The 22,173-nt window shown below is 32.4% G+C and overlaps 2 protein-coding genes across 5 annotated transcripts in view; both read right to left on the minus strand.

Moving 5' to 3' along the window:
- The window catches only part of gpr155b (G protein-coupled receptor 155b), a 698,693-nt gene that overhangs the window by 102,635 nt on the left and 573,885 nt on the right, over positions 1 to 22,173 (minus strand). The gene's annotated exons all lie outside the window — the stretch shown is intronic.
- xirp2a (xin actin binding repeat containing 2a) overlaps positions 1 to 22,173 on the minus strand; it is a 62,499-nt gene that overhangs the window by 13,996 nt on the left and 26,330 nt on the right. Inside the window, exons 1-6 of one of the 4 annotated variants that reach the window (XM_073953679.1) lie at positions 14,801 to 14,932; positions 4,892 to 5,001; positions 3,669 to 3,803; positions 1,161 to 1,226; positions 920 to 986; positions 709 to 812 (exon numbers count right to left, since the gene is read on the minus strand). In XM_073953679.1, coding sequence (XP_073809780.1) covers positions 709 to 812; positions 920 to 986; positions 1,161 to 1,226; positions 3,669 to 3,800 — 369 coding nt within the window. In that variant the 5' untranslated portion in view covers positions 3,801 to 3,803; positions 4,892 to 5,001; positions 14,801 to 14,932. Of the gene's footprint in view, positions 1 to 708; positions 813 to 919; positions 987 to 1,160; positions 1,230 to 3,668; positions 3,804 to 4,891; positions 5,002 to 14,800; positions 14,933 to 22,173 lie in introns of those variants that run through there. The other 3 variants (XM_009302196.4, XM_005165785.5, XM_021477013.2) reach the window with 3 other exon arrangements.

Here is a 22,173-nt window from a genome sequence, read left to right on the forward strand (position 1 = left end):
AATTGCAGAAGAGTTCTGTAATTTACTTGTTTTTATTTTACATCAAAACATTTTGTCTATTACATTTTAAATGACTTATTGTGTTTAATTTTTGGTAAGAAATTTGTAAAGTAAATGCAATTTCTTGCATTTTACCATTATGTATGACAAATATTTAAATATTCCCAGTACTGGGTTGCGGCATCAGTTGCGTAAAACATATCTCAGAGTATTTGGCGGTTCATACTGCTGTGGCGACCCCTGGAACTAAGCTGAATCAGGGACTAAACCAAAGAAAAATTAATGAAATAATTAAATAGCACTAATTTTTTTTGCATAGCGTGATAAATATATCGTAAATTATAATATTTATTCCAAGTGTTGGGTTGCAGCTGAAAGGGTATCCGCTGCGTAAAACATATGCTGGATAAGTTGGCGGTTCATTCCGACCCCTGATTAATAAAGGGACTAAGCCTAAAAGAAAATGAATGAATGAATAATATTTATTTTTGTGTGTGATAATAGCTTAATTGAAATATGCCTGATTTCATACAGTATATAAATTATGTTTTTTTTGTTAAACAAATAATTTCTCTACATTTCATATGTACGTTTTTTTTTTACATAAAAGTGCCGGGAATAAAATAAAAACACCTACATACTTAAACTACTTTTTAACCCCTGAAATTAAAACATTTTCCTGCATTCATTTGTGTACTTTATTTTTACCTTGATATGTTTGGGTGGAGTGGCGTCCTCAATACTTTTTTCATGCTGCTGTTTTAGGGCTTGAGTAGAAACTTTTGGCAAATTCTCTCCTCCAATTACCATCACTGTTAAGGGTGAAAGACGAAATGAGGAAGAAATATTTATTGTGTTATAGGATACCTGTCCTTTTAACAAAATATATTAAAAAGCTCAATCTGCACATAAACTCTACCTTTCTCATCATAATGATCGCCAAAACTGGAGGCCACACTCTGTTGAACATTCTTGTCCAGAGAAACCTAACATAAAAACACCTCCACTTAAACATACATGTCTTCATCATTTAAGACTTTGTAAATATGTCTAAACACAACCCATATTAGATTTAAGAAGCACAATGTAGGAAAAGGAGGACTTCTTAGTCCATTTTCATTTTGGGGCATTAAACAACTGGGATCCTTTCTGACATATACCTGAGCATTTGAGGTACTGCTTTCTTTAACACTGCTTCGTACTGTCACCTCTGATGAGCTCACCACCTGCTTTAAAGACAGACAACACCTGTTATTAAACAAACATAAGCAATATGCAACTCACTGACACTGCCTTTTTACTAAAACACAGGCACATTGGAAATTTGTGCTTCAGCCAGTACATTTGTAAAGCTGACAAAACATACTTAAACATTTGTTTTACTATATTATCCTACACTACCTAACAAAAGTCTTGTCGCCTATCCAAGTTTTAGAAATAATAATCAATAACGTGACTTCTAGTTGATCATTTGGTATCAAAAGTGGCTTATGTGAAAGGCAAAGACCTCTAGATTACACTTATTTTACCAAAATAAAAAATGATCATGTCTTGATTTTTAACTATTTAATTTGGACAGTAAGGTCTGACTTTACTTAGACCAGAGTCTTGTCACTTAACAGAAATAATGTAAAGTATAGAATATAAAGTCAGGGTGCAGTGGAAAATAAATGAATACTGTGTATGACTCCCATGAGCTTGGAGGACTGCATCCATACATCTCGGCAATGACTCAGATAACTTATTAATAAAGTCATCTGGAATGGCAAAGGACTGCAGGACTCCTAGAGTTCATCAAGATTTTTTGGATTCATGTTCAATGCCTCCTCTTTTATCTTACCCTAGACATGCTCAATAATGTTAATGTTGGGTGAATTGGCTAACTGATCCTGGAGCACCATGACCTTCTTTGCTTTTAGGAACTTTGATGTGAAGGCTGAAGTATGAGGAGCAGCGCTATCCTGCTGAAGAATTTGCCCTCTCCAGTGGTTTGTAATGTAATGGGCAGCACAAATGTCTTGATACCTCAGGCTTTTGATGTTGCCATCCACTCTGCAGATCTCTCGCATGTCCCCATACTGAATGCAACCCTAAATCATGATTTTTCCTTCAGCAAACTTGACTGATTTCTCTGAGAATCTTGGGTCCATGCAGGTTCCAACAGGTCTTCTGCAGTATTTGTGACGATTGGGATGCAGTTCAACACATGATTCATCAGAAATCGACCTTAGTTATTTACCCTAGAAGTTATTCTTTGCTGCTCTCAAAACTAGGCATGGGATGATAACCGTTTTCAAGGTATACTGCGGTTTGGAAAAGTAAAGGTTTTAAAAGTGCCAAAATTTTCTGTAATACCGTTCCTAACGTATGTGTAAGATTTTTTATTGACTTTTTTTGTTTTGTTTTTTAGGACAGCAGTATCTCCAGCAGAAAAAAATATCTAAAGTTGTCGTTTTAAATTGTAAAGAATTGTACAGAATTTTAAAAATCTGTGTTTTTGAAACTAATGAAGACCGCAGAAGTCAATTAACATTTTGAATTATTTAGCCTGACATGTTAACTGTTCCAAAATATTATAAATATTTCAAAAAATAAAATATATTGTGTTAAAAGGGGAAAAAGATGTTCTTTTTTACCCAGACATTTAAAAAATATATATTTTAGAGCAGTGAGCACAATACCTTGATATCGTGAATTTGTGATATATTTATCCAAGGCTATCATACCGTCAGAATCTTATACCAGCCCATGCCTACTCACAACTGGGATAGACAACGAGACTTTTATCAGGTATGTTTTAAAATTAACACTAGTGATCAGTATGACGGCAACAGTTTCTGTTCCTTTTCACAATAATGATATTTAAAGGGACATATTATCGATTAATAAAGAACTATTTTCATTCAGTGCTTTGCACAACACCAAATAAATGTCTATGATTTGTAATCGAATATGCCTTTCTATCTGCATAAAGACAACTTTTCTGATGTGGTCAATTCACTCTGGTTTGGGTCCAACGAATGAACGACTCAATAAAAGTGGTAAAAGCAATGCAAAATCAAGGTAAAACTACATGGTTGTCTTAAACATTGCTGTTTGGTTTGCCTTGGAAATACTATTGGTTGAGTTATGGGAAGGGTTTAGGTCAGTGTGATCTGTACAACAAGCCCAACCTATATGGACGTGTACAATAAGGCAAAATGTATCCCAAGGAATGTGTTTTAGATACAAAAAGATGTAGGTAGCGCCCTCTAGTGGATACGCCATTTGAAACATGCAACAAAATGTACCCTGAACAACATATTTTACTTTAAATGTAAGCTGAGGCATGTTTTTCCAATGAGCACAAGCTTTTTATTCTATCGACCATTTTGAGGGATGTAAACAAAAGTAATGGGTTATGACGTTATAAATCGTAAATGAATCGCATTTCGTTACAGTTATGAAATAGTTTGATAACAAGCAGGAAATGTTCATGGGCCAATGACATCACTACATTGAAATGGTCTATAGTAGCACTGTTCAGAGTTTTGCGACATTGCGGAATCAGCCAAGCATTTACTGCACACACAAGTATAATTTTTAATATTTAGTAGCATACTGTACATTATCATCAGTGCTTAGCAATGCATTTTGTGTAACTGAGTGAGTGCTGTGGACGATTGTACCTGTCTCTGCTGGTAGTGGTACTGTGCAACAGTGCTTTGGGATGCAGAAGAGGAGCTTAACTCTTGGCTTTCAAATTGTTTCTTCACGCTGGCCAGTCCACCTGGCAGAGAGCACGGCTCAGAGCTGTCCATGACCTTAGAACACACATTAAAAATCATAAATGAACATATACTGTTCATATATTAGCTTGCACACTGTAATAGAACAGATCTGAAATATATTATTCTCCTCTAGAGGGCAATGTTGAAACAGAAGACATGTCCCAAATGATGCACTCAGATGCTAAGTACTTGTATACCCTGCAAAAAAAAAAAATTTCTAACTTAATTATTGTCTTGTTTCTAGTCCATATATCTAGAAATTCATAAATCAAGAAGCATTTTCTAAAAATGCAAAACACATAGTCTTGTTTTTCCTTAAAACAAGCTAAATAATCGTATGTCAAAAAGAAAAAAATTACCCTATTGGCAGATTATTAGGCTTGTTTTAAGGAAAATCTCCCCAAATTTTGGCATATTATATGTTAATACAAGACAATATTTTAGCTTGTGTAGAAAAAGCTTCTTGATTTAAATGTAATTATTTTATTTTTTTAGATATTTGGACTAGAAACAAGCCGAAAAATCGAAGAAAAGCATTTTTTATATTAAATAATCATATATATTAAACAATCATATTAATCATATATTAAACTGAGACCCCTGAGTGCATGAAGTGTCCAATATTACACAAGCATTATATTTAGGTTAAATAAGTGTAGCACTAAAACATAAACATGCATATTGTCCTTTACTGTACAAATCCTAAACAATATTATGTAGTAAATAGTCATTTCTCCACAATAGTAGTCAATTTGAAGGAGATTTTCTAGACTTTAACTCTAATATTTGTTACTACTTCCATAAGAACACCGTGTGCTAATTCTTCATCTCTGCCTTCTTGCTTTATTTAATGCAACCCACATTCCCAAATGGGATCAATAAAGTTTAAATCAATTTAATGTTGGTTTCATCTATTATGTATTACAAAACCATTAAGAGCAGCATGCTCAAAGACTGAAAGGAGATATCATACAATTGTAAATATTAAACAGGAACTGTAAGTCCCTAAATAATAGTAATATAGAAAATATGAAGTCTCTGCCTAATTTCAGTGGATTAGTCAGTGGATTAACATATGTTTGTGTGTGTGTGTGTGTGTGTGTGTTCATGCTGGTAAATACCACAGATGGGCTTCTCTCCTCTTTGGTAGTGGCAGCTTGGTATAAGGCCAGTCTCTGTTTGAGAGGAACAGTCTCTCCGTCAGCGTGTGTTTCTCCTGCGCCGCCCGCAGCTAAAACACACAGACACACGTATCATATACTGTTAGTGCATGACACCACATTTTGGGCTTTTTGTGTGTTTTTATTTAGTCAAAAGAAAACATCAACAACTAGATTTTTTTTTCATTTGGTGTTTTTTTTTCTCCTGAATCGAGCTACAAATCTCTACTACCGCAGAACTTGCATACACCAAACTTCACAGTTTTATTCATTTCTGTATTCTCATGGTACAAAAAGAGTTAAGTGATGAAAAGAGATAGCCAAAAAATCTGTGACTTTTATTTAAAATTTGAAGAAAAAGAAAGAAAAAGAAACAAGGAATGTTTGTGCCATAAATGTTTGCAAATTAGTGCATATTTAATTAAATAATGCCTCATTTGTAAGTGGCAATCTTTTTAAATTGAGATTTATACATCACCTGAAAGCTGTATAAAATAACCTTTTCATTTAAGGGGTAGTTCACCCAAAAATGAAAATTCTGTCTTTATTTCTTTGCTTTTTTTTACTTGTTTTAAACCTTTACGAGTTCAAAAAGATAGTTTGGGTGACAAGGTGGCTCAGTGGTTAGCATTGTTGCCTCACAGCAAGAAGGTCACTTCTTGTGGAGTTTGCATGGTCACCATGTGTTTGTGTGGGTTTCCTCCGGGTGCTCTTTCCGGTTTTCCCCCACAGTCCAAAGACTGTGAATTAAATTATAAGTGAATTAAATAAACTAAATTGGTCGTCGTGTAGAAGTGTGTATGGATGTTTCCCAGTGTTGGGTTGCAGCTGGAAGGGCATGCGCTGTGTATTACATACAGTTGAAGTCAGAATTATTAGCCCCCCTGTTTATTTTTTCCCCAATTTCTGTTTAACAAAGATAATTTCTGTTAAATTTCTAAACATAATAGTTTTAATAACTCATTTTTAATAACTGATTTATTTTGTATTTGCCATGATGAATGTATGTAATGTTTTACTAGATATTTTTCAAGACACTTAACTAGGCTTAACTAGGTTAATTAGGTTAACTAAGCAGGTTAGGGAAATTAGGTAAGTTATTGCATAACGATGGTTTGTTCTGTAGACTATCGGAAATATATTGCTTAAAGGTGCTAATAATTTTGAAATTAAGATTGTTTAAAAATTTAAAACTGCTTTTATTCTAGCCGAAATAAAACAAATAAAACTTTCTCCAGAAGAAAAAAAAAATTATCAGACATACTGTGAAAATGTTCTTGCTTTGTTAAACATAATTTGGGAAATATTTAAAAAATAAAAAAACAAAAAATAAAGGGGGTTTAATAATTCTGACTTCAACTGTATGCTGGATAAGTTTGCGGTTCATTCTGCTGTGGTGACCCCTAATGAATAAAGGGACTAAGCCAAAGGAAAATGAATGAATGAATGAATGAATGATATTTTGAAGAAAACTGCAAACCTGTCACCATTTGTTTTTCCTGAAATTGATGTCAATGGTTACAGGTTTTAAGCTCTCTTTAAAATATCATCTTTTCAACAACAATAAAAGCAACTCATAAAGGTTTGAAACCACTTGAGGATGAGTGAGTAGCGAGTGCATTTTCATTTTGGGGTGAACTATCCCTTTAATGCATGGGCAACATTTGACAACTGTTTTAAAAATCTGCAATCTGAGGGTTAAAAAATCTAAATAAGGAGAAGATGGTCTTTAAAATGTCCAAATTCCATCCTTAGCAATGCATATTACTAATTAAAATATACATTTTTATAAGTTTATGATTGAACGTTTACTAAATGTCTTCATGGAAGGTGATATTTGCTTGATATTCTAATGATTTTTGGCATAAAAGAAAAATCAATAGTTTTATATTGGTTATTGTTATTGTTAATAGCTAATATTGTCTTTGTTGTCTAGGATGGCATAATTAAATATACAGTAATGTGAAAAATCAAAAAGCCTGACGGTGGTGGTGTCCTAACTTTTTCCTCAGTTAGTATATGCAGTTTTGTAGAATTACATTAACAGATGGTTTTGAAATGTCTTTTCTTCAGTTTTAATTGTTTGGTTATATTAATTTAACCGTTCTATTAAAATGGAGATTAAATAAATTTAAAAACCTTACAAAATACCCAGGCTTTCCCAGTGAGCAATTTTTTTCACATCACTGTAACATTTGATAAAACTTGTAATTTAAATGCTTGCAATACATAATGCAGTCAGTCCACTAAGGAAAATTGTTGATCGCAATTAGTTCATCTTTTTGCCCTGTTCACCTGCACGACTACAAACTTAAATAAATGCATTTCTTTAGCCTGATTTAAAGCTCATGACGGCTTCAGTCTTAGATTAGAGATGTCATCATCTGTCACTCTTTCAAGAGTAAATTTAGCCAAACAAAGTCCTCCTGAGAACAGGGATGTATTGTGACATGTAATGCTGACTCTCTGTCTGTCTCAGTCTCGTCTATTGATGGCTCTTGTGACAAGATGAGAAATGATGTCATAAAGTAAGCACACTGCTCTCATCAATCATTGTTTTGAAAGTTGGATCATCCAAGCATCATCACCAGCAGCTCAAAGACATTTACGCCTTTACACATTTAGATATGACCGAATACAACATAATGCAAGATTTCAAGCAGTAATCATTTATAATAGTAGGGCTGTTTTTATAGTATTGATTGATTAATTAATAGATTGATTTTCATTTAAATTCATTCGTTCATTCATTTTCCTTTGGCTTAGTCCTTTTATTCATAAGAGGTTGCCACAGCGGAATGAACCGCCAACTTATCCAGCATATATTTACACAGCGGATGCCCTTCCAGCTGCAACCCAGTACTGGAACACAACCATACACACTCATTCACACTCATACACTACGGACAATTTAGTTTATTCAATTTACCTGTACTGTATCTGTTTTAACTGTGGAGGAAACCGGAGCACGTAGAGGAAACCCAAACTAACACGGGGGGAACATGCAAACTCCACACAGAAACGCCAACTGGCCCAGCCGGGACTTGAAACAGCGACCTTCTTGCTGTGAGGCGACAGGGCTAACCAGTGCAGCCCTTAATTTAAAATGAATCAATATTAATTTGACAATACTGTTAAATTAAATCTTTAGAAAATGTACCTTTCCCCCTACAATATTGTTTATCATTATCCTTTATTATATCTTTCAGTAAAATTTTAGATTTTTTTATTGTTTTTAATTAATAACAGAGAATTAGAGATCTTTTTTATTTATTAACACTAAATGAAATGCTTGGCAGAACATAAAATAGAAATATTTCTTTCAGAATTTATATTTTATAAACATATTTTTATAGAATTTATTCATTAAATCATTTCCTTTTAGCTTTTGTATATTATATTATATTATATTATATTATATATTATATATTATCTGTCAGCGACAGTATTAGGATTTTTGTTTTCAATTTATTTTATAAATAAATGCATTTATAATACATATTTATTTGGATATTTCTTTTTAATTTACCCAAATTTTTAATAACACTATTATCATACTTTATTGTAATAATAAAAAAAGATCTATTTTAGGGTTAATTTGTAGCATTTACATATTTTAAAATTGACTTTTATATTTGATTAGCTTTTAATTACCTCTTTAATTCATATCTAGCTTGTCAATACCAACCAGATTTATGAAAATTGGTAGTAATTAATATTAGCGGTTGATACAAGGCTGCGTTGTATTATGTTGTTCATATTAGCTCACAATACCGTAGCATGTATTATAAAAAAATATTACGAATACATTTTCTTTAAAACATCATAACACAGCTGTAAAAATTCTAACTTAACACTATTATTATTTTAATTATTAATGTTAGTACTTTTATTATCATATGATTAATAAAGAAATCTAAGTAAAACTTTAGGTCACAATTCACGGAATTAACAAACCATTAACTAACACAACTATCTTAATAAACTAATAATAAGCTGTCTATTAACAATTAATAAGATACTAGGGTAGGATTTGGGTAGATTGCTTTTTAACAACTAATGAACACGTAAAATCTTAATAGCAGGCAGGTAATAAGCCAGTAGTTCATAGCATGAATGGTAATAAACTGAAGTGTTACTGAAATCTCCAGACATTCTAGGCAGACACATACTACTCTAGCTCTATCATTGGTTGCGCATTTAATATCCTTCGCTGACTGAATATTTCTAACCATATCTCTGCTGAAGATACAAGCCATCAGAGGATGCGCTGATGATTTCAGCCAGATCTTTACTCCCATGCTGCTTTTCTTGCATCAGTAAAGCATGACCGTATCACCATGTGACTGAGACATGTTCCCTGAACCGTTAATTTTAGCAGGGCAGTTATTCAGAGCACGCCGGTGTAAAACTAGCCCAGCAGAGGGAGAGAAAGAGAGTAAGACAGATCAAGAGAGAGAATTCAGGCTTTAGTTAAACAGAAATTCTACACCTGAGGCTATCTGACACTTTTCAAACACACTACAGACCCCGGGATGTGGAGACAGAGGGATCACGCACGCGTTTGTCATGCTGGTAGAGAAAGATGATGTTCGACATTCCCTAACACCGCAGGGGGTGTAGACTTTTGCACAGTACCGTGATGTGAAGTAACACACAGTACTGAGAGCGATTAAAGAAGACTTATTTTAAACCAAGGCCTGTTAGGTTCAGATTTCAGAGACAGAAAAGCGGGAGAGGCTAGAGAGACTTCCTAAAATGCAAAGCTGTGGGACGCCGTCTGTCACTTGTCTCCAATTTATTAAAAATTCCCAATAAAAATGATTGCAAAGTGAATTGGGATTTCATTGAGCAAGTGTCATGCGACTAAAACCAACGCTATCTTAGAGCAATTCGTAACTTTTTGATTTAGTGGCTAATTTGTATAAAATGGTACAATCTCATTTGGTACGATTTGCTTATCTCCCAATGATGGTTGGCTTTGGTTTTAAAATTCGCAAATTTTCCTAATACTGAACTCGCACGAATTAGCCATTAACAACTGACGAAATATGAAATAGTTACCTGATAGTTACATGAGTTTCCTCATGAGATCAGGCTGACTAAAAGTTTAAAAAGGTTCCTTATACACTCAAAAATAAATATTTTTTACTGCTTGTTTAATCTACTTATTTAAAGTTTGCTTAATCAACACAATTCTTGAGTTTTTTTTGGGAACAACCTGAATATTGTATGTTTAATCCACTGAAATTTCTAAAAACACATAAGTATACTTGATCAATTTATGTTGGGATAACATGAAGAAATTGTATGGAGACCAGCATTTTTTGTACAGTGTATTGCAGACAATTCATATTACTAGCATCATTTTTAAAGGAGACATACTTGACTCTTTCAAAAATATAAGCTGTCACTGAGCTGTCACATTTGTGTCTAAACGGTCCATGTTGGTATATCAAATCTTTTAATTAATACCTAAAAAGTACAAAAGTGTACCACTTCATGTTTTAAGAGATGTAAAATGTACTGTACCTGTTAGGAAACAACTTGAACCCCTTGGTTACATGAAAAAGTACCACCCCAGGAACAGCTCTTTCTAAAGAGTGTACACTCTTACATTACATTAAAAATTACATTTATTGTTTGTTTAAACAACTTATTAAAATGAGCTAAAACAACACAATTCTTGAGTTTTGTTTTGGGACAACTAAATTGTTTTTTGTTCAATCCACTTAAATTGTCAAAGAGGTTAACTTAATTTCTTCATGTTGTCCCAACACAAATCAATTGAACCCAGCATTTTTTACGGTGCACAGTTGAAGTCACAATTAATAATAATAAAAAAAAAAAAAAAAAAAAAAAAAATATATATATATATATATATATATATATATATATATATATATATATATATATATATATATATATATATACACACACACACACACACCCCCCCCCCCACACACACACATATAAATATATTTCCCAAATGATGTTTAACAGAGCAAGGAATTTTTCACAGTATTTCCTATCATATTTTTTCTTCTGGAGAAAGTCTGATTTGATTTATTGATTATTTATTGATTTATTTCGGCTACAATTAAAGCAGTTTTTACTTCTTTAAAAACATTTTAAGTTTATTATTATTAGCCCCTTAAAGCTATATATTTTTTGATTGCCTAAGAAACAAACCATCATCATACAATGACTTGCCTAATTACCCTAAGTTGCCTAATTAAGCCTTTAAATTGCAGTTTAAGCTGAACACTAGTGTCTTGAAAAATATCTAGTCTAATATTCTGTACTGTCATCATGGTGAAGATAAAATAAATCAGTTATTAGAAATGAGTTATTATAACTATTATGTTAGAAATGTGTAGAAAAAAATCTTCTCTCATTTAAGCTGAAATTAGGGAAAAATATACAGCGGAGCTAATAATTCATAATTCAGGAAGGCTAATAGTTCTGACTTCAACTGTATGTGCATCAGGCAGATGGTGAGGCTATCCCACTGTACAGTACATGGAAGCAGCCCCGGATGCAGTTGTTCTAGGAACATGGGAAGTTAAAACAATTACACTGAAGAGCTGTGCATTCAGAATTTCCAGATGAACATACATTGGATCAGCTTTTTGTGTTTGTAATGCAGTATGGACTATTGTAGCACCTGCTGCATCATCATGATCAAATGCCAAGGCTGTAAAAATAAATAGTTAGCCATAATGATCATGAGACATTTACATGCGTCATGAAACCTGTTAAGGGGGGGAGGCGGGATTCCATTGCAATTTGGCAAAATTTCCTGTTTTTTTTTTCCCCAAAACTTACATGTTTTTATTAGAAATATTTGCAATTTCAGTTTGCACTGAAGTTGGTTTTAAATATTTTTTTTTCATATGACTTGAAAACGATAACTTGAAATAGGGTCAAATTATTTTACAAATTAACTTAAAAACATATGTCATATTGTCATTTATTAACGAATGTACCGCTTTGTTTTATAGGCTTTATTCCAAATCATTATCATAAATTACAGTTGGTACAAAAGGTTGCTGCTCAACTTATCACATCTCACTTATTCGGCAACAATGGGGTTCACTTATAAACACTCAACAACTTGGCTTCTTAGACCTTCTTTATATACAGTATATTCTTCCTTAAGTAACTAACTTTAAGATCAGCTTCTACACTAACTCTTGCTCTCCCAGGTGCTCCAAAATCTTCTTTGGGGTCAAGAGCTTTGGTTGTGATGTTCCCTATTCATGGAATTCACTTCTTATAAAAGTTTGCAATAGTTCAAGTCTTCAGGTTCAGGCAGGTGTTTAAGTAACTTTTTACAATGTCTGTTGTTGCATTGATTTCATTGCACTGCCACTGTTTTATAACAAAAGTGTCAAAGAGTCCTATGAAAGACGCCTATAAATAAAGTGTATAATTATGACAATAATATTAATAAGTTAACATAACATGATCTTATTGATCATATCAATTATTTTCTGTGCTGCATTCAAATTTTCAACTTCTTTAATAACTATGTCTTTTATAACATTTAGATTACCTTCTGTCAACTAATAGAAATGCGCATTTATTAAATTAGACTACTTTTTGTTATTTTGATGTCTTCTCAGCAGACACAGGACGTTAACATAACTTCTGATTGACGTTGTACCCCAACGTCACGGGACATTACATTTTAAAAATTGGAAAATCGGGTTGGCGTCAGAAGCCATCGTCTGGCCGATGTCAATACCCAAAGTTGGACAGACGTTGCAATTTGTTTACTTTCCAACACAACTTAAAATCAACCAAATATCAACGTCTAATGATGTCACAGCTTGACTTTATTTAATATGACCTCTATCACATGTTATGGTTACCATACTTGATGAATAAATGTCAGTATTTGACGTTAATATGACGTTGGTTTAAGGTGTTGGCTCGATGTTGGATTTTGCTCACAATCCAACACAACCTAAAATCAACCAAATATCAACATCATTTCTTGTTGTTATTGGAATTCATAATACCATTGCTTCTAGATGCTTGTGACCTAAATCTAACCTAATATTAATGTCTTATGATGTTGTGTGTCTGCTGGGTTACTGTGCTGGTTTTGGTTTGCTATCAGTACTTTTAGTGCTCTGTGTGTTAATGATATTTGCTGAGTATAAGATTGATCTGTATGAGTATGGGTGTATGTGTGTGTGTGTGTGTGTGTGTGTGTGTGAGCATTATGTCAGTAGGCCTGTAATATTCTAGACTGTGCTCTATGGAATGCAGCTGTAGCTTACAGGCTAAATTCAGAAAGTCGTTCTTTAGGACTCTATTCTGAGACGCTCATGAAGTGAGACGATATATTTATGCATATGACAGGAACTGCCTGACATCAACCACAATGCATGTTAAGATAAATTTATTATTATTATATTGTATTATTTTTATATTTATTAATCCAAATTAGGTTTATTCTGTTAATTAGCAAGAAATTGTTCATATTTACAAAATGCTCAGAAATCAGTCACAACTTATTTAAAATGAGCTAAAACAAGACAATTCTTGAGTGTTTTGGGGAAACTTAATTGTTTTATGTTCAATCCACTTACATTTATTATTTGCAAGAAATTGTTCATATTCACAAATTGCTCAGAAATCATTAACAACTTATTTAAAATCAGCTAAAACAATTTATTAATTAAATACAAATAAATATATAGATATAAAAAATACAAAAGCAAAGTAAGCAAATGTAAAGATTAAAACCGAAAATCCAATTCAAACAACTAATATAAACTGCAATATGTATTTGTTTTATAGATAACAAAAGAACCCTTTTGTTACTTTCTGTCCTCATTAATATTCATTTTGTCCGACTCCATTATGATGTAACAGTACGCCATGTGTCTTCCTCATGCATTCTTAATGAAACGTGTGCATTCATTCTCTTTAAACCGGAAAATGTGTTATGGTCACTAGTTTCAACTCAACCCAGTTTAACTTTTTTCAGAGTCAACAAGTCATGGCAACCTGTTTCTATGATAATTTAGCATCAAAACAAGTTCAACTGTGTTTTCAACTTAATTAGATAAGCCAGTTTAATATAATTATAAGTTAGAAAGACTTATAAAGCTAAATTAATTCAATATAAAAATTGGAAGAAACCATTAATTTGTATTTACAGTAAATCATAACAACATGTTTTATGTTAATTGAACTTATCACAACAATTTAACCAGATTTAAACATATTTTCTTCTGTCCGGCAAGTTAATTAAGTCAGATTACCGTTATTTAAATTAGAAAAACTTATAAAGTTAATTTGATTCAACTTAAAAATATTAAAGCAATAAAAGTTCAGCATTCAAGCTGATTAAATTTGTTTTAAGTTTAATTATTTAAGTTAAAATGGTAATTTGATTCAATTGGCACCCATTTATTTACAGTGATGTTAACCATGTTGCATTTTTTTTTTTATTAGTCGTGCAAGTGATTGAATCACTTTATTGTAATTTAAGTTAACTTTTTGACACCTTTACAACTATTTAATATTTTATCTTTTCTCAAAAACCTAACAGTCACATCTTTGGTTGAATTTGCTGTTATGCATCTTCCAAATCAATCACTGTAAAAAAAAATCTGGTTGCCTTAATTTTTTAAGCTGAATTAAATTAATCTTATGAGTCCATTGAACTGATATTATGTTAAACTGACTTTAAACAGCTTGTGTATCTTAAAAAAATAATTTAGAACTTAGTTTAACAAGTTAAAATGAACTGAAAACATATACTGTCTTGACTAATTGATCATATCATTTTTACAGTGTAGTCTCTAGTCTAGGCTATAAGCCCAAGCAGTTCTGTTGAAGCGCACTCACCTACAGAGGCCCGACGTTTCCTCTATGCACCCCCAATTTACTCTCGCCTCCCCTGGACAATCCCGAGAGCCCTAGAAAGTGTGTGTTTTGGAGACCAGCTCCAGTCTAGTGTGCGCTTGAGCTGTGAGTGATGGAGGACAGGAACAGCTGCTTGTATTTTAGAGGCTCCAACCATCACCCTCCTCCTGATGGCCAGTCTGAGGCCTTTTTTTAGATGAGCTACTCAACATGCCCTTAACCTGAAGTCACTGAGAGACAGACAGACAGACAGACAGGCTGAGGGGGAGAGACTCTCTGTCCCACAGATTGTAGGATCCATTCATACTTACGTTTAATGAAATGATGGCAATAAACAGACTATAATTGTGTTGAAAGGTATACAATGGGCTATTTTGGTATTTATTCGCCCTCATGTCAGTCTTTTTATACAGAGGTGGACTGGTAAATACAGTTGAAGTAAGAATTATTAGCCCCCCTGTTTATTTTCCTCCCTAATTTCAGTTTAACAGAGAGAAGATTTTTTCAACACATTTCTAAACATAATAGTTTTAATAACTCATCTAACAATTGCTTTATTTTATCTTTGCCGTGATGACAGTAAATAATATTAGACTAGATATTTTTCAAGACACTTCTATACAGCTTAAAGGTACATTTAAAGGCTTACCAGGGTTATTAGGTTAACTAGGTTAGGGTTATTAGGCAAGTTATTGTATAACGACGGTTTGTTCTTTAGGCAGTCGAAAAATATATAGTTTAAAGGGCTAATAATTTTGACCTCAAAATGGTTTTAAAAACATAAAAAAATGTGTTTATTTTAGCCGAAATAAAACAAATAGGAAGAAAAAAATATTGTGACATGATGTGAAAATTTCTTTGCTCTGTTAAAAATTATTTGGGAAATATTTAAAAAAGAAAACACATTAAAAGGGGGCTAATAATTCTTACTTCAACTTTAGTTCGATAAATAACAGTTCATAGTGATTGTGATACTAGTTTTATATGACATTTAAATTGGAGTTAAAGCTTTTTGTTGTTTTTAATAAGTTTCTAGAAAGTAAAGTACATAGATTTTTTATTTTAAGTACATTTTAGACTTAGTAATAGTATCATTTTGATATATTCATTTTAGTTTATTGAACCAATTTCTTTTATTTATATATCTTATGTTTTTGTTTTCATTTTGCCTGCATTTCAGTCATTTTTTTTTATGTTCCTACATTAATTTACTTTTATTACTACTACTAGTAGTGTGAGTTATTGGTGAAATTTTAAATTGTGAGTGAACTATTCCTTTAGAAGTGTAATAAACCAGCCTTATCTCACGAGGAAACGTAAGTATTTTACGTTTTGTTTTAAGTTCAGTCGTACGAAAATGTATGATTTTAAAAAGGAGGTGTCGCACCCACCACTAACCCCAACCATCATTGGGTGATAAGCAAATTGTATTAAATTGTATGAATTAGATCATGCGAATTCATACGAATTAGCCTCTAAATCAAAAAGTTATGAGTTGCCGTAAGATTGCGTTGAATAAACCATGGCATTGAATGTTGCGCGAACTGCAAAAACTCTTGAAAAGAGGTGCAGTATGCTTACTGGAGAAAATAAATAAAAAATATGTCCAAATATGATTAAAGTTGTCAGTACACAGTGTTTTTGCTATATTTTAGTCTTTTGAAACAAGTAGAATGTTTTTTTTTTATGTGTCAGCAATAAACATTCTCTGATAATCTCAATGAATGTGAACAACTGTGATCAGTTTAGGAGTGAAACATTCAGCAAATTATTATTATTTAAATATTGGTCTGTTCCTTACAAAAAACAATAGTATGATTTGAGAGAACTTAAAGGGCATATTTCATATAAATAAGTTATATGAGCCAGCTCTGAGCCAATAGAAGTTCATGTTCAACAGATGGAAACTTGTGGAAATTTTGAACTGTTGTGTGGAAAATTCTTCAAAAATGCCTCTTTTGTGCTTTGTGGAAAAAATAACATAAAGGTTTGGAACAACACGAGAGTGAATAAATTATGACCAATGAACTTTCTCCATGGAAGTTGCTCACAGCAGGTGACAGCTGTGATTAATGTAACACACTTCCAGAAAAATCTAGTGTGTGTGTTTGTGTGTTGGTGTCAGGGTCAGAGACAGGTCACTCAAAACCACAGAAATGAAAACACTCATAACAGCTTCAAAATAAAGTCCAGCAACATAACTGTTTGACACGCAGGGACAAACCAATTATTCAAATAAATTATTACATTTATACATTTAAAGTTCAATATCAACATGTATATTAACTATATAGCCTAAATATTAACATATTAAAACATGATATATTTCAAATAACATATTTTATTATGTTATAAATATAGTTGCACATCTACTGTTAAAATCCTAATCCAAGGATTAAATAATTCTAACCCTAGGGCATTTTAAAGCTATTATATTTACATAAATATTCACATATAAAAACATTATTTATTTCAAATAACATATTTTAATATTTTTAATAACTTCAGTTGCACAATTATTGTTTTAATCCTAATCCAATTAATAAATAATTCTAACTTTCATGTAGTTTTGTCTATTTATATTAGGCTATAATAATTACATTGACTGAGCAATTATAGGAGCCTGAACCCACACCTAATTGTAATAACGCATTACTAGCATATTTCTAACATTATTAGCACACTGCTGTAAAATTAGCATATTATTAGCCTGTTCATCATCAATTAGTAAACTGCTTACATGATTTAACATGTTTGTAGCAAGTTTCTAACATGATTTTATCAAGTTATAATGTTTTTAACACAATGCTAGCGTGTTTCTTGCATGATATGGCACACTGTATCATGTTTTAGCACATTGCTAACATGCTTCTGGGATGATTTAACACTCCGAGCATGTTTTACAAATGATAGAAGGATTTATCACATTGTTAGTATGCATCTAGCATAATTATTACTATTGTGGCATGATTAATGTGCTGTAAGAATGACCTACCACACAGTTAACACAACTGTAAAAACAGCATATGCTGGTTAGGTACAGTAGGTTTTGATATAAAGCTGCTGGTTTCAAGCTGGTTCTTGCTGGTCATAAGCTGGTTTAAGATGGTTCATTGCTAGTCATATGAATGTCTTAAGATGGTCTTGACCAGCAAGAACCAAGAAGTCAAGTGACCAGAACACATTTTAGGACATACATTTTATGTTTGTTTTGCTATATTTGTAATTTTGTCTTTAAAAAAGTATTTAAAAATAATATGTTTAATCCAAACTGTGACAAATGCCATGCTGAACCTGCAAATCTATAGTTCACATGTTTTGGACCAGTCCAGCTTTGATTCCTATTTTGGGAGTCTGTTTTTGATTCATTTTCAGAAATGACATCTGTTAAAATTGATCCTTCTTCATTAATTGGCCTGTTTGGAGTTCTACTCCCTGACTGAGTTATCATTTTACTTTTCTGAATTATTAGCTTTTCTGCCATTATTAGCTAGGTTATTATTAGCGTTGTATTTTGTTACAGTGGAAGTCTCATCAACTCCCATCCCATACTCAATGAATTAAAGACACCTTATTTTTTGTTAAATTAGAAAAAATTTAACATACTCTTCGAAGTTTGGTGACCAATTTTTTTTCAACATTTGGTTGCCATTCTTGGAGCAAGGCAAATCTCTGAAACGTGAAGCAGTTACTGTTGAATGAATGGTCTTCCGTCTTTCACTTACACCTTCCAGAAGAGTACTAGTTCTGATATAGCACAAGCATACAATTTTCATTCAATTGTATACAAGCATACAATTTTCACCCCCCCCCCCTTCTTTTTTCTTTTGGTATCAATATTTATTTTGCTTAATGCTGTCAACCATGCTGTCAACCTCACCTTTCGGTACTGACCTGTTTTGTTTGGTTTAATTTGTAAAATTAATGCACATCATATATTGTTTATGCACATCATATACTGTTTGTTGCACAATATGAGGATTATAGCGTGGTTAATTTTTATTTTTTAATCAATTTTGTACTGTATATATATATATATATATATATATATATATATATATATATATATATATATATATATATATATTTCTTTTCTATCTGTACTGTTATTTTCTCTGTTACTTTTGTTTGATAAAAGTCATAAAAATCTTATAAATAAATTATTCAATTGTGTTTTTTGTAATGCATTTGAATCAATATAATTTAAAGTAATAGATTTGTTTATGTAAATGTCATGATTTACAGCCTTTTCAATGTAAAAGTATTAAACCAACACCTTGGCTTTTGGTGTATTTTTATTTTACTGCCAACTTTAGTTGAATATTGTGAAGTGGTGGACTTACAAAAAAGTACAGCAATGTAAAAAACAAGTAAATTTCGTATTGTTGTAACAAATTTATTAGCTGTAAATTGCTCAACAACATTTTAGTGTAATCCATTTTACAGCAATTTACAACATTTTACAAGATTTCATTGGCAAGTTATTCCTTAAAAGTCTACAGGAATTTTCTTACAGTGTGCACATACTGTAATATAAAGTGCAGCTAAGGTAAGTGTATGTGGCTAATTAAGAGTATTACTCATTAATAAAATGGACAGTTAAGCTACAGCAAGGACAACATAAAAATTTAAGTTTGACCAAAATGGTGTAGTTGAATGGACTGGTTATGGAGGATATTCTCTCCATAAATAAAAATAAACAACAAATAAGTGGCAACACGGTGGCTCAGTAATCAGCACTGTCATCTCACAGCAAGATGGTCACTGATTCGAATCCCGGCTGAGTCAATTGGCATTTCTTTGTGGAGTTTGCATGTTCTCCCAGTGTTCATGCGGGTTTCCTTAGGGTAGACCTTAAATCTAAGCCCTAGCCCGGCCCTGACTTGAGACACACAGGCTATAGCCCTGCCCTTGTCCAACAGCTAATCAGCTAATGTTTCCTGAGATTGAAATAAGAATATAGGATGATGAGGCGGGGCGGTGCTATATATGCGTAACTTGGAATAAAACCCTGCAGCCCACCTTGGATTTACAAGTTGAGCATTGTGCATAACCAGTTGGCTCATCATTTAAAGTTTTCACTATTTGATAACTTGACCAGTAGTTTTCCTTTCTGCATTTTTCACAGTTTTAAGTTCGCCAATGGCAATTTTTCTCTTTACGTTCTCTATTGCACGTGGGTGGAAATGTATATGTGCATGGCATCACAGGCACTTCCGGACTGATATACAGTCTGTGCTAGCTAAGATGTGAAAATTGGCCCACAACCCGGCCCTAGCGGCATAAAAAAGTCTATGTGAATTGAATAAACTAAATTGTCCATAGTGTGTGTGTGTATATGTGTGAATGTGTATGGATGTTTCCCAGTACTGAATTGCAGCTGGAAGGGCATTCGCTGCGTAAAGCATATGTTGTATAAGTTGGCGGTTCATAATGAATGAATGAATGAATGTAGTGAAGTTCACATCCTTTTCTAAATGAAACAAACAACACATTTCTGTTTACTAGGATACTAAGATATAACTTCTGATTTTCATTTATGTTTATTTTATGCAAAAGAGTAAGCGATGTGAAGTTCACTTGCTGCACACACTGTTGTGACAACAGGGATCTGTCACGCCACATCTAATAGCGGGAAAAGCACATTTATTGTTTCTATTTTTAGAATGTGAAAGCTGAGACAGTATTAAAAGTAACAAAAGACAAAGGTTTTGTTATTAGGCACGCTAATATTTACTGAACACTATAAAACAATGACTGTGGGTTTTATGGTAAAAACTAAAAATGTTACAGTAAAAATCTGTTACCTGGTTTACAGTAGATTACAGTGCACGACACTACACTTTTTAGCTATTGTTAACATTGCTATAGTTCTTTTAATGATTTTCATAAGTTACATTAGAGTTCAATGTTACATCTAATGTTGATACATAATGTTTACTGCAGTATTTAAAATGTTAAAAAGACAAAAAAACGTTAATTATCTGCACTGTTAAAAATCCAACGTTCCACACAATCGATTTGTGTTAGGATAACCTAAAGAAATTAAGTTAACGCATATGTTTAAGTGCTTTGAACATAAAACATTTAAGTTGTCCTCAAAAAAAGTTCAAGAATTGTGCTGTTTCAGCTCATTTTAGCTTCATCGTTTAAACAAACATCATTTTTGGAGTGTGTATTTGGCTTTTATTGAGTTTTATCTAAATATAAGTTTAAACTGTTAAAGTATTTGAATGAATTAAAGTATTAATTATTCGTGTTTTGGGCAGTCACCACCATTATTGAGCGCCTTTTTATATTAGTATGCTTTTCTGCTTGAGGAAAAGCCGTTTGAGATGAGCTTTGGCTTGTCTACACCACCTGTTTTTGGTGGTTTTGTGTGTGTGTACTGTATATCAAAGGTACATTGTATGTTAATACTTAAAAAACGTTAATTATTGAAATATTGTAGTTTACTGTAAATTTACAATCATTTTAACTGTATTTTAACACAGCCACCATTTATTTTACAGTTCGTTTTTTTCACAGTGGATTTCATGCATCAATAGAAAGCAGCTAAAACACTGCTATTTAGATTTAGGAAGAAATATGAGTATTGATTAAGAAATTAAGACTCTTAATCAAGCACTAGCATCCACACAGCTGTTATTGATTAACAAAACTGTTACAGTGTATCCTTGTTAATCAGATAGTTCACTTAAAAGTAAAAATGTACTCATAGTTTGCTCTGCTTCAAATGGCTCCGAACCTTTTTGAGTTTCTTTATTCTGTTTATTATTAGCGTTGTATTTTGTTACAGTGGAAGTCTCATCAACTCCCATCCCATACTCAATGAATTAAAGACACCTTATTTTTTGTTAAATTAGAAAAAATTTAACATACTCTTCGAAGTTTGGTGACCAATTTTTTTTCAACATTTGGTTGCCATTCTTGGAGCAAGGCAAATCTCTGAAACGTGAAGCAGTTACTGTTGAATGAATGGTCTTCCGTCTTACACTTACACCTTCCAGAAGAGTACTAGTTCTGATATGGCACAAGCATACAATTTTCATTCAATTGTATACAAGCATACAATTTTCACGCCCCCCCCCCCCCTTTCTTTTTTCTTTTGGTATCAATATTTATTTTGCTTAATGCTGTCAACCATGCTGTCAACCTCACCTTTCGGTACTGACCTGTTTTGTTTGGTTTAATTTGTAAAATTAATGCACATCATATATTGTTTATGCACATCATATACTGTTTGTTGCACAATATGAGGATTATAGCGTGGTTAATTTTTTTTTTAATCAATTTTGTTCTGTTATATATATATATATATTTCTTTTATTTTTTATGTTACTTTTGTTTGATAA

The sequence above is a fragment of the Danio rerio genome, chromosome 6 (assembly GCF_049306965.1).
Source record: "Danio rerio strain Tuebingen ecotype United States chromosome 6, GRCz12tu, whole genome shotgun sequence".
NCBI classification, from domain to species: Eukaryota; Metazoa; Chordata; class Actinopteri; order Cypriniformes; family Danionidae; genus Danio; species Danio rerio.